General features: G+C 41.9%; 1 protein-coding gene across 5 annotated transcripts in view; it reads right to left on the bottom strand.

Moving 5' to 3' along the window:
- The window catches only part of LOC126259322 (uncharacterized), a 138,203-nt gene that overhangs the window by 99,789 nt on the left and 25,384 nt on the right, over nucleotides 1-13,030 (bottom strand). For all 5 annotated transcript variants that reach the window (XR_007546499.1, XR_007546498.1, XM_049956005.1 and 2 more), the window contains one exon: nucleotides 2,462-2,577. Coding sequence is in view for 3 of the 5 variants with exons in the window: in XM_049956005.1 (XP_049811962.1) it covers nucleotides 2,462-2,577 (116 nt within the window). In the remaining 2 variants the exon portion in view is untranslated. The remainder of the gene's footprint in view (nucleotides 1-2,461; nucleotides 2,578-13,030) is intronic.

The following is a 13,030-nucleotide window of genomic DNA, read 5'->3' as shown; positions in this document are numbered from 1 at the left end:
TCGCAAAAGTTGCTGAACCTAGTCACTTTAGGGGATCCAAAATATGAATTTTACAATTAAGATTGTCTTCCATACGTACACCCAAAAACTTACTATGCTCTACCCTGTCTACTGACTTCTGTTGATGTGTGATATTTATTGAAGGAACTGTACTTTTTGCAGCAGAAAATTGGATGTACTGTGTTTTTTCAAAGTTTGGAGCAAGCCCATTTGCAGAAAACCAATTAATGACTTTTCCAAAGACCTTATTTGTATCATTTTCAATTGGACTTCCTTTTACTGGATTAATAATGATGCTTGTATCATCAGCAAACAGTGTCAGTTCAGCTTCCTGTTTCAGATAGGAAGGGAGGACTTTCACATATATCATGAACAGAAGGGGACCCATGATTGAACCCTGTGGAACACCTAATGTAATTTCACCCCAGTTAGATGAAGTGGCAAACTTATTTAAATCATTTGACCCATGTAAGGATACTTTTTGCTTCCTGTTCTGTTGGTATGACTTAAACCACTCATAAGCTATTCCATTTATACCATAGAATTGTAATTTCTGTAACATAATGTCATGGTTCACACAATCAAATGCTTTGGGCAAGTCACAGAAAAATCCTATAGGTGACATTTTACTATTTAAGGACTCTATTGTGTGGACAGTGAAATTATATATTGCTGTCTCAGTGGAACAGCATTTTTGAAATCCAAACTGTGATTTACTAAGTATCCCATTGCTGTCGAGATGGCTAACCACTCGAGTACATTACTTTCTCGAAGATTTTTGAGAATGCTGTAAGTAAGGATACTGGCCGATAATTATTGACATCTGTGGTGTCCCCTTTTTGTAGAGAGGCATGACAATGGCATATTTTAACCTGTCTGGGAAAATACCTTGAGTTAGTGATGCATTACATTTGTGACTCAAAACATCAGCTGTGATTGTTCAACATTATTTTAATATCTTATTATAGATGTCATCTAATCCAACAGTACATTTGTTTTTTAGAGATTTAATAATTTTACTCATTTCACAAGAGGTTGTTAGGTGAAACTTAATCTGACTAATTTTTTTCAAAAAACACTCTTCTACATAATGCCTAGCTTTTTCTTTTGAACTGTTCTCACCAATTTTTTCTCCTACACTTAAGAAGTTATTGTTAAATACATTAGCTTCTTGTGTACTGTTGGTTAGGATGGTCTTGTTCTCTTTAACAGTAATACTACCTACCCCAGTAATACTACCTTCTAACAACATTCCATATTGATTTGATTTTATTGCCGGAGTTGTTAATTTCTTCTCTAACATACATATTTCTTGATTTCCTAACAACTTTTCTCAGTATGTTACAATAATTTTTATAGTGTAAAACTACTTCTGGATCTTTACTAGTTCTTGCTGTCTCATACAGTTTTCTTTTTCTTTCTGAAGACACTTTAATACCTGCAGTGTGTAAATGTGTGTGAAATCTTACGTGACCTAACTGCTAAGGTCATCAGTCCCTAAGCTTACACACTACCTAACCTAAATTATCCTAAGGACAAACACACATACCCATGCCCAAGGGAGGACTCGAACCTCCGCCGGGACCAGCCGAATACCTGTAGTAATCCAAGGATTCTTTGAAAAGAGTGTGGTGTTACACTTAGTAATTTTCTTTGGGAAACAATGTTCAAAGAGGGATATAAATTTAACAAGAAATATATTGCACTTATCATTAGCATTTGGCTCATTATATACATCTCCCCAATTAACATTTCTTAAGCTTTCTCTGAAGTGCTGTATAGATACCGAGTTAAGCGACCTCACACTTTTACTTAATGGTTTCTGAACTGTACACCCTGTTAGGTTTTGTAAGTTAATCAGTTGTGCATCATGGTCTGACAATCCATTTACCACACGGAAAGCATGTGTTTGTTTTACATCCTCTTTCTGTACAAATACATTATCTATTAGTATGCTACTATCCTGAGCTATACGTGTAGGGAAATTGATCACTGATTCTAAGTTATATGTTGTTAATAATCCTTCTAGTTCACTTTTCCTATCAGAATTACTTCGAAAGTTTACACTGAAATCACCACAGATTAATAACTTCTTCTTTTTGTCTGGCTCCCAGTCTCCTAATGGGGACCTGTAGACTGTTGCTAATATCATTACTACATTATCTAGCTGAAGTTCACATGCACAAAGCTCAAAAGTGCTGATCAACACAAAATTTGCTTACTTCTACAGTTTTGCATTTATACCCTTGTTTTACAAAAATGGCAACTCCTCCTTTATCCATCCTAGATCTACAAGTGTAAGATGCTAAATTATACCCACTTATACTGACACTATCCACGCCCACAGTTACATGTGAGCAATATAACAAAATAACAACATACACAGGTGGTATTGAAGCACTGACAATTACAGATGTTTGTAAGTGAATATTAGGTGGAAACTTTATTTGAAAACACTCACCACAGAATTAAGTTTCAATCTTTTAGTCTTTATTAAGCTTTCAGAACAAGCTTCTGGGTACACTTTTCTACAATGTGCAACAGTGCATATTAGCTGTTCACATTCTTCTCCATAATCTGAAAGAAAGGTCAACATTTAAGACAGACACATTTGATTCAAAACACTAATTCTTGTACTATTGTCTCTCTATCCAATAATTACAATTACTGGATAAAGAGACAATAGGGGAAACAATAATATGCTTACATTAAGAACGTCTGTTAATAAATTCAGCAAAAAAATACTTTTTGGACTAAAAATATTAATGTGGAGATACAGGGAAACACAAACAATGCATTTCCATCTTTAATGGAATGTCTATGAACAAGTGAAGCTATGTAATTACTGCAAATAATAATAATAATAATAATAATAAATAATAAAAGGAATAACTCGACATATGAATGAATTCTGTACTATGAAAAATATATCTCATCCAGGTGTTTAGAGAAGGGAGCAGAAAAAACTTTACAAGGACAAACCAAGATGGGGAAAAGCTGGACTTTTAATTCTAAGGAGGTTACACACCCTTTAGGAGCACTTCTACATGAATCTGCCAAATGAACATTAAATCACAGCAAAGTGATTACTGAGTAATATCAAGATTCCCACATGTTGTTTTCCTGATATATTCCATACACCCATCTTGGGCTGCTCACTTACTGGTTTATGCAATGAATAACATAATCTAATCTAGGCTGTAAGATTTAAGACTTCATGTTTCTTACTGCACAGACTGTATGGCAGCCTTCACAATGCCAGCATTCACCAATAAATTAATTCATCATGCTTCATAGATCACTTCAACCAAGAGAACCTCTGTGGATGTAGAATAAGTCAAGATACACAGTATAATTGCCAGTCACCATAAAGATGACAGGTTGAGTAGCAGACACGCACAATGAGATGACTGTTACACATTGAGCTTTTGGCCAAAGCTTTCTTCAGCAAAGGAAACACACAAATATTCACACAAGCAAGCACACCTCGTGTACACATGACTGTGGTCTCGAGCTGCTCTGGTGAACAGTTTCTTCATTATGCCTCAGCAACTCAACATGTCATCCTCATGGTGAGTACCAATCTATTCTTTTCACAATATTGTTGATATTCCAACCTGGACTTTCAATTGTTCAAGATATTTAGGGTTATTTGTAAGTACCTTCAGAGTTCCAGAAGGCCACTGCACAAAAACTACTAAACAAAGAAAAATGACGCACATCAGTTGATAAAGCATCTCTCCAAGTTTTTATTCACACTGCAAGTGGTCAATATGGGCACTGTTTGCGACACAGACGTTCAAGTCACTGCCCGGGAAAGCATGACAACAGGCCATTTTAGCAATCTGTTCATTGGCGCCAATCTGCAGGCACAAACTAATTCAGTGTGTCAACATGGAGTGGATGATGTGTCTAAATGTTCTTATACACCTTCTGCTTAGAAATGTGCCTGTTACTAAACCTTGGTGCATATTACGAAGCTAAACTTTGAGAGATGCTCTATCCACTGATATGTGCCATTTTCCTGAATGTCACGTAATTTCCATACAGTCATATTCTGAAAGTCTGGAGTTATTTACAAATAATTCTGTAAATGAAAGTGTAACATAACGACCAAACATGGGTTGGTTGGTTGGTTTGGGGAAGGAGACCAGACAGCGAGGTCATCGGTCTCATCGGATTAGGGAAGGATGGGGAAGGAAGTCGGCCGTGCCCTTTGAAAGGAACCATCCCGACATTTGCCTGGAGCGATTTAGGAAAATCACGGAAAACCTAAATCAGGATGGCCGGACGCGGGATTGAACCGTCGTCCTCCCGAATGCGAGTCCAGTGTCTAACCACTCAAACATGGGTGTATTAGTGCAAGCCTGAACAGTGTATTGCAGCTGCGCTGACAGCAGGCAAGCATGGGCTGTTGTCACTAACAATTCAACCAAGCCAGAGCAATGTTTTGAAGCAGTTAGCTTGCTGAAACAGCAAACTCAGCAGTACTGCACAGACTGGTGCAGCGAGGGGCAAGGCAGATTTCCGGACTGACAGCAGCAGTAGCGTCCTAGGATATGTGACAGGGAGTAGCACATATGCACAGCAAGTGGGTCGTGGGTCACTGCTGGCTGTAGGTAATAGTCATTTTGTAATAGAATTATTCTGAGTCTCTCAGACCAACCAGGATGACGGAGCTGTGCTGCTGGACAACAAAGCCACAAGGACCCGCCAGTACAAGTTATCGGTTCAAGGCCTAGAAATCAATAGTTCAAGGCAACTTCAGGGCAACAGCTCTACACACCAAGCCCCTCCCCGGATTTGTGCAATAAAGCAGCTGGTCACACCACATCATCTCCGTCAGCATGCCTGACTCCTGCTCAAGGGGCAGCGGGTCACTCCATACACACCATCTGTCTATTGCAATCGCGGGATCGGTACCTCAATGTGGTGGACATCCCTCACCATGATGTAGTTGGGCAATGCCTGCTGCCATTGCGGACAAAGCATTGTCAAGTGCACACCGTTGGTGTGAAAAGTACATGGCTAGCCTATGCAAGGGGACCACTGGTGTGCGACTACTGCATCACCATTGCAGCGCACGCTGGCTGGCAGCCAGCCATCAGAATTCAGCAGTCAACTGACCACTGACGCGATGTATCAGGCCTGCTCTTCACTTACATCACCAAGGTTTGCAGGGAAGTAGTCAAGATGTCAGTCGAGAAAATGAACTTTAATTCTCATGTTACAGCCCAGCTTCTTAAAGTTGTCGAGCATGTTTGTGACAATTGTCCTGTAGTTTGGATCTCTTCTGTTTCCTAGGAAACTGGTAATAACTAATTTAAAAGATGTCCATGCTGCCTTTTCTTTCGTTCCCATTTTGTCCACAAATTTGCGATCTGTCATAAGTTTTCTAATGTCTGGTCTGACAAAGATTCCTTCCTTTAGCTTTGCCTCGGATAAACCAGGAAACTGTCCACAAAGATATCAGAAACACACCCCTTCTTTTGGCAATGGCTTAACAAATTGTTTCATCAGTCCCAACTTAATGTGAAGTGGTGGAAGAAACACCTTTTTGGGATCCACAAGGGTTTTCCCTCTCAACATATTTAACCCCTTCCTGTAAGGTTTTTCTCAAGAGCCAAGCTTTTTTTATGTAGTGTTGCTTTCTATCTCTACTGTCCCATTCACAGAGAAAACAAGGGAACTTTGTATAGCCACTTTGTTGACCAAGCAACATTGAAATCACTTTTAAATCACCACATAGTGTCCATTTGTGGTCTGAATAGCAGAGTTTGCTTAAAACCAGATCGAGGTTTTTGTAACATTCTTTTAAATGAACCGAGTGTCCAACTGGTATAGAAGCATACTTATTGCCATTCTGTAGAAGTACTGATTTAAGACTTCTTGAAGAATAAAAAAAAAAACGTCTCCACTGATCACGAGCATATTCTATTTTGAAACATGCCACATGTCCACGAACATCACTGCAAAACACCAGGTCAACTTCTTTAGAGAAGAAAGATACAAACTCCTTTTCCCTCGATTGATACCAAGAAAAGGATGTACCCCGAGCCAACATACGTTTATCTTTCAATCTAGATCTTAAGACCTCTGCCGATACTCTAGAAAGGCCTAGGTCTCTAACTAAATTGTTCAGTTCAGATTGTGAGAATGGAATGGGATCTGTTGTGCCAGGATCATACTACAGTCTTCTTCACTATTACCTTGCTGAGCCAATGGCTCATGATCATCTATATCATCCAAAGAGTCTGGAGGAGAGTATTGGTACTTCAGGTCCATGATGAACAAGGCGAATGGCTGATTGAATGTTAGGATAAGAAATATTATTTTTGTTTTTCAAATTCAAACCTCGTACATTGCAAGAACAGAAATAGCAGTCATCACTATGATTATTGGGCTCCCTCCAAGCCATTGGTATTCCAAAACGTTAGGACTGCTTTTTACATTGAAACCATTGCCTCAGTTCTTCAACACACACTAAACAAACTTTGTGTGGGGCACAAGGCTTATCTTGATCGCCTAACTTTATACCAAAATATACTTTTTCAGCAAAATCAGGAATGTTTCTTTGTTGCTTTTTTAGCGGTATAGTTACCATTAATGTAGCAGAAGCAATCTGGCGAGTTTATACATCCTCTGGTAGCCATTGCCCATAAAACAACTTCACAACACAAGAAAACAGTCACTACTTTAAAGCACTAGTAACAACAACACGTGAACAGCACAGAGTGAAGAGATACTATGAACTGAAGACAATAGCAGAAGCCCACTGCTTGGTGATGGCAGGGGGGGGGGGGGGGGGGGGGGGAGGGGCAGCGCAACATACAGGCACTGACCTGAAAATACTGCTGATTTCTCCTAAACAATCTTTATTTTACATATATCTAGTATAAAAACGGCTAAATAACAGTTTATGGAGGTCCTAAAAACCAAAATTGAAACTCACTAGAGAGCTGAAATATCGAAAAAAGCTAAAACTAGACAAGCAGTTTGTGAAATAACTGTACGTGATGTCATTTTTTCACTATTTTTCCTGAAATCAGCGTTGAAAACACTATAAAAACCACTTAATAAATTTGAAACAATTTTTATGTGGCAGAACTGTGTAATTATTGCGGGTAGCAAAATTGCGACCAGTGGGAAAGTGAAAATGTACGTGACATGTACAGAAGCATTAAAGAACACAGTCCGCTTGAACAGTTGGAGAAAGGGCTCTTGCCATGCTATAAAAAAGACAATAGTGTGATGAATTTTCAGGAGTAGTTGTGCATAACTGTGAAGAGAGATGGAGAATTTGTGGATTTTTACAGACGGGATAATTGTAATGAGCACACGTACAAGTAAGGGCAGTGTGATGCATCAAATGAAGTTTTGCTGCAAGAAGCTAGGGAGAGAGCACTCAATGCTTTTTCTGATGGGACTGCTGCTGGACATGTCAAGAAGGGTGTGTACAGGTGCAGCAAAGGATCTACATTCTGCTGTAACGTTTGAAAATGAATGCGAAGAAATTTACAAAAAACAGGTTAGGAGATAGACATGAGGTATTTTCTCTGAACATTAAGTGTTACAGAGATGGAAAGAAAGGGAGTTTACAGAGGCAGCGTCACCAGACACAGGGAAATACAGGAAATGGGGCGTATCAGTAGGAGAACTTTGATAATAGACAAAGGGGTGGGAAATGAGGTGGAAGGCAGCCGTTAATTGCAAGACAGAACCCCAAGTCCTCCTGAAAACTTTCCTCTTACAATTGGATGTAATAAATACTTATGCAGAGGTGGAGTGTGCAGTAATAGATGCTGTAAGAGTTAAAGAGTACAAGTTTTTAGTGGACACAGGGTTGCATGTGCCTGTTGCCAGTACAAACTTAGTGGGTCGAAGGCAATGCAACCTGTCACACTACAGGTTATGTGGTGTTGAGGACAATGATGTGGGACCATTGGAGTAGTTGGACATGGTTTTTGTGTAAGGGTGTTTGATTTAACCAGTGTGTATGGGTACTACTGCATGCGAGCAAGGGCTACAGCATGGTCTTGGTGTTAGATTTTTGTCTCAACATTGTGCTAAAACTGATCTTTGGTAACCTTTGCAGCATATATATATATATATATATATATATATATATATATATATATATATATATATATGCTGAGAGAGAGAGAGAGAGAGAGAGAGAGAGAGAGAGAGAGAGAGAGAGCACGAGGGGGGAGGGGGGGGGGGGGCAGATGGAAGGGTTGCTGTTCGAATCTGAGGATTATTTACTTTTGCCAGCAAAGCCTGTGTCTCAACACGAAATACCAACAGGATATGAAACAGCGGTGTATCAGAAACCATATCACATTCCAAGGTATTTGCAGCTGATTAAGGAAGATTTTATTAACAATCAGTTAGCTGAGCGGATAATGGAAGTGAGTAGTAGTCCATGGGGTACAGGAATCAGGGTCACATCAAAACAGTTTAGGGATGGTTTTAGAAAAAACACATTCTCCTGTGATTACTGCCTCTTGAATAGCAAGGCTGCAGCAAATGTATATCCTATCCCCAATATTACTGAGACTGTTATTAACTTGGGATAATGTTGGTACATTTTTACCATAGATTAGAGGAATGGTTCCAATCAATTGGATGTTGTTTCCAAAGGATGGCCGATATAGAATTTTCGGTACCATGGGAACACTAACGGTTCAAGAGAATGCTGTTTGGGTTGAAAACTGTGTGTAGATTATTGGAGAGTGTGTTGTGAGGTTTGAAACCATGTCTGTGTGTAGCTTACCTAGATGATATCATTGTATTGTCAAAAGTCATGGTGCAGCATACACAACCGAAGAAAGATTTTAAAAGACTGAGGGCTGTGCGTCTTATGCACAGAGAAGCACCATTTGTATTAGAAGATGATGATGATGATGATGATGATTGGTTTGTGGGGTCCTCAACTGTGCGATCTTCAGCACACGTACAAAGTCCCAATCTTTGCATGGTCGAATTTAACCACTTTCACAAATGATGATGACGACACAAACACCCAGACCCCGGGCAGAAAAAATCCCCAACCCAGCCAGGAAACGAACCCAGGACCCCTGCATTAGAAGAGTTGGGATATTTAGGGTACGTAATTAGTGAAGATAGAGTGACGACAGACCTGGGGCTAGTACAAGAGTTCCCATGCCTAAGTCAATAAAGGGACTGCAATCTTTTTTGGGAGCCTCAAATTACTACAGGTTTGCTCACACAGCGTGACCACTCACACACTAGCTAATGAAAGGTGTGAAATTCATTTAGACACTGGAGCATCGGGGTGTCTTTGAGGAATTAAAGAGAGTTTTGACATATAAAACTCAGTTCTAGTATAATTCCAGACTTTCTGAAGGAGTTTATCCCTTCCTGTGACACATCTAACTATATTTAGGTTTGGTTTGGTTTTGGCTTTGTTTTGCTTTAGGGCACAAAAAACAACTGGGGTCATACACACCAAAGTCAAAATTATAGCACAAAGACAGGGAGGAGTTAAAAATGACTATACAGGAGTCCCAATTGAAGTAATAGAAGACAGCTAAAAATAAGCGTGTGGAAAAGGGCAAAAAAGACATCATACAGAAACGAAGGACCAAAACTAAAAATTAAATGGCCTTCGCCATATTGCTCTGTCAGACAAAAAATAAAACGCGGTCGACAGCCCGTGCGTCATTTGCTAAAATAGCTGATAACTCAGACGGCAAAACCAAAGGGGAACGTAAAATGGGCATTCCATCAGGAAGTGGCGGACAGTTAAAACTTGGGTGCAATGTGTACAAAGTGGTGGGTTAGTGCCACTTATCAAATGACGATGGCTAAAAAGGCAGTGCCCAATACGCAGCCTAGTTAAAATTACCTCCTTCCGACGGGAGGGCTGAGATGAGGTCGCCCAACTGCTGGGAGAGGCTTAATAATCCTGAGCTTATTTCTATGAAGGGAGGAAAAATTGGCGGTGCCAAAGGGACACCACCTCCTGACAGACGGCAACACAGAGATCATCGGAGGTAACATAGGAACTCACGGGCTGAGGTAAGAGGACTACAGCCTTGGCAGCAGCATCAGCAGCCTTGTTTCCTGGCAGACAGACATGACCAGGGACCCACAGAAGCATCACACTGGCTCCACCAAGAGTGAGCAAGTGACAGTTTTCCTGGACCCACTGCACTAAGGGATGGGCAGTGTACAGCGCACATAGACTTTGAAGGGTGCTGAGTGAATCTGAGCAGAGGACACAATTGAGAAGGCTGTGTCACTGGATGTACTTCGTGGTCTGATACAGGGCAAAGAGCTTGGCTGCGAATACTAAACAGTGTGCCGGAAGCTGATATTGAAAGACATGGGTGCCAATGACGAAGGCACAACCGACCCCACGGTCAGTCTGAAAGCCATCAGTGTATACATAGGTACTATCGGGAAGTTCCATGCGAAGATCATGAAACTGAAGGTGATAGACCGAGGCTGGAGTACTGTCCTTAGGAAGCGAATGAAGGCCAAAGTTAACACGGGCCGCTTCACAAAGCCAAGGTGGTGTAGGGTTCACACTCATCGAGAAAGTTGGAGATAATGTGAAGTTAAAGCCTCCATAGCAAGTGCCGAAAGCTGACTCCCGGAGGTAACAGAGAAGTGGGATGTGCGCCATCCTGGTGATCAAAAGAGTCATCGAAGGCGGATGCATGGGATGAGTGGCCACATATGGCAGACAAATGGCATGTATACCTGCCAAGGAGAAAGTCATGGTGGTAGGACAGTGCTAGTTCATCAGCTTTAGCATACAAACTCTCAACCGAGCTAGTGTAAAAGGCGCCCGTGGCCAAACGGATGTCATGTTGGTGGATAATGTTGAGACGACGTAAGAGGGGTGGATGTGCAGACACATAAACAAAGCACCCATCATCGAGTTTCGAACATATAAGGGACCTGTACAAACAGAGGAGGGTGGTTCAATCAGCACTCGAAGCAGTACCATTGAGGACACGTAGGACACTGAGGAACCGAGTACAGCAGGCTGCCAGGTAAGACACAAGACCAAGAGTGTTTCCTATTGAGCATGAGCCCCAGGAATTTCGCAGTTTCAACGAATGGAAGGATAACAGGCCCAGGACGTACAGATGGTGGGAGAAACCATTGGTACCGCCAGAAATTCATACAGACAGTTTTGTCAGTGGAAAAGCGAGTAAAGACAGTCAAGACATCACTGAAGACGCCACTCAGTGAGACAGGTCCACGGAGATGGCAAAATCGTTAACAAAAAGGTAGCCGAATATGCCCAGTGGGAGGCAGACCATTACAGGGTTAATGATGATAGCAAAAAGGACGACACTCAGGGTGGAACCCTGAGGCACACAGTATTCCTGGATAAAGGTGTCTGACAAGGCAGAACCCACACACACCTTGAAAGCTCGGTCTTTTAAAAATGCCTGAAGGAAACAGGGCAGGCGCCCATGGAAGCCCACCGTGTAAAGAGCACAGAGGATACCAGTTCTCCAGCAGGTGTTGTAGGTGTTCTCCAAATCGAAAAACATGGCCACAGTCTCGGATTTCCACAGAAAACCATTCATGACATGGGTGGACAAAGTAATGAGAAGGTCAACTGCAGAATGCCGGATGGCCCTTCATAGGGAGCATGATCTAGCTCACCCACAGTAAAGGCGGCATTGCAGTACTCACAATTCAGAGAGGAGAAGAGTATCACCCGAGCCAACTACGCTCGTTTCCAATAGAGGAAGGCAGAGTGATAGTGGGAAGACTTCGAAACTTCCACATAATGGTGGCCCAAGGTGTTTGAGATAGTAATAGGGTCCACGATGACATCGTCAGCTACTGTCAGGCCGGAAATCGGGGAATGGATCTTGGTCCCAGAGAGCCATTGGAGGTCACCCCACCCGACAGAGGAGGGGGTGGAACTGTTAAAGGAACTAGTGAATGAAATTATTTTTACTATCCCGAAGAACACAATGACACTTTGCACACATCTGTTTATAATGAAAGCAGTTTGCCATCATAGGATAGTGGTTAAAAACGTGGAGAGCACGTCTTCATGCTCGAATTGTGTCATAGCATGCTTCAGTCCACCAAGGGACTGGGACACGACATGGTAAAGATGAAGTGTGAGGAATGGAACATTCTGCAGCAGTAAGGATAATGCTTGTGAGATATTCCACCTGGTCATCACAACTGGGGAAATCTTCTTCGGTCACCAGTCAGCCTTAGAAAGCTACCATTTGGGCGAGCACGCAGATTGGGTAGGAGTCAGCAAACGGACAGCACACAGGAAATGGTCACTTGAGTAGGTGTCAGAAAGAAAGAACCACTCAAGACGAGGGGCAAGCTGGACAGTGCACATGGATAGGTCCAAATGGGAATTGATGTACAAGGAGTCAGAAAGGAAAATGGGTGCTCCGATGTTAAGGCAGAAGAGGTCAAGTTGGTTAAGGAGGTCAGCCAAGAGTGCACCTCTCTGACAGGTCCTGGGATAACGCACATTAAATTGACAGAGTTGCAAAAATGGGGGAGGTAGTTGCCCAATATGCTGAAGGAAGTCTGTCCTGGCGACAGCAAATGATAGAGGGACATAAATGGTACAGAGGGAAAAAGGCAGGTGGGGAAGGAAAAGGCGAACGTTAACAGCTTGTAGATTGGTAGTCTGGGAGATGGGTTGACTATATATGTCATCCTGTATGAGCAGCATGGAAGCCCCCATGAGATGGAATGCTGACCTCAGGGGGAAGGTCAAAACAAATCGGTAAGAAATGTGAAAGCACAAAGCGGTCATGAGGGTGCAATTTCATGTCCTGAAGGCAGAGTACAAGGGGGTGCTGTGATGCTAAAAGCAGCCGTAAATCCTCTTTGTGGGACTGAAGGTCGCAAACGTTCCATTGGAGGAGAGTCATGATAAGGAAGAGATGTAGGGGTCTCACCTAGTCGGCTGCCAAGTGACAGCCGGGGGAAGAGTCGCTCCTACAGGGCACAGAAGCAGGAGGATCCTGCTCCATGGGGTCTACAGAAGCATCAGCTG

The sequence above is a fragment of the Schistocerca nitens genome, chromosome 5 (assembly GCF_023898315.1).
Source record: "Schistocerca nitens isolate TAMUIC-IGC-003100 chromosome 5, iqSchNite1.1, whole genome shotgun sequence".
NCBI classification, from domain to species: domain Eukaryota; kingdom Metazoa; phylum Arthropoda; class Insecta; order Orthoptera; family Acrididae; genus Schistocerca; species Schistocerca nitens.
Note: the sequence above shows the minus strand (reverse complement) of the source record. Positions and strands in the feature narration are given on the sequence as shown.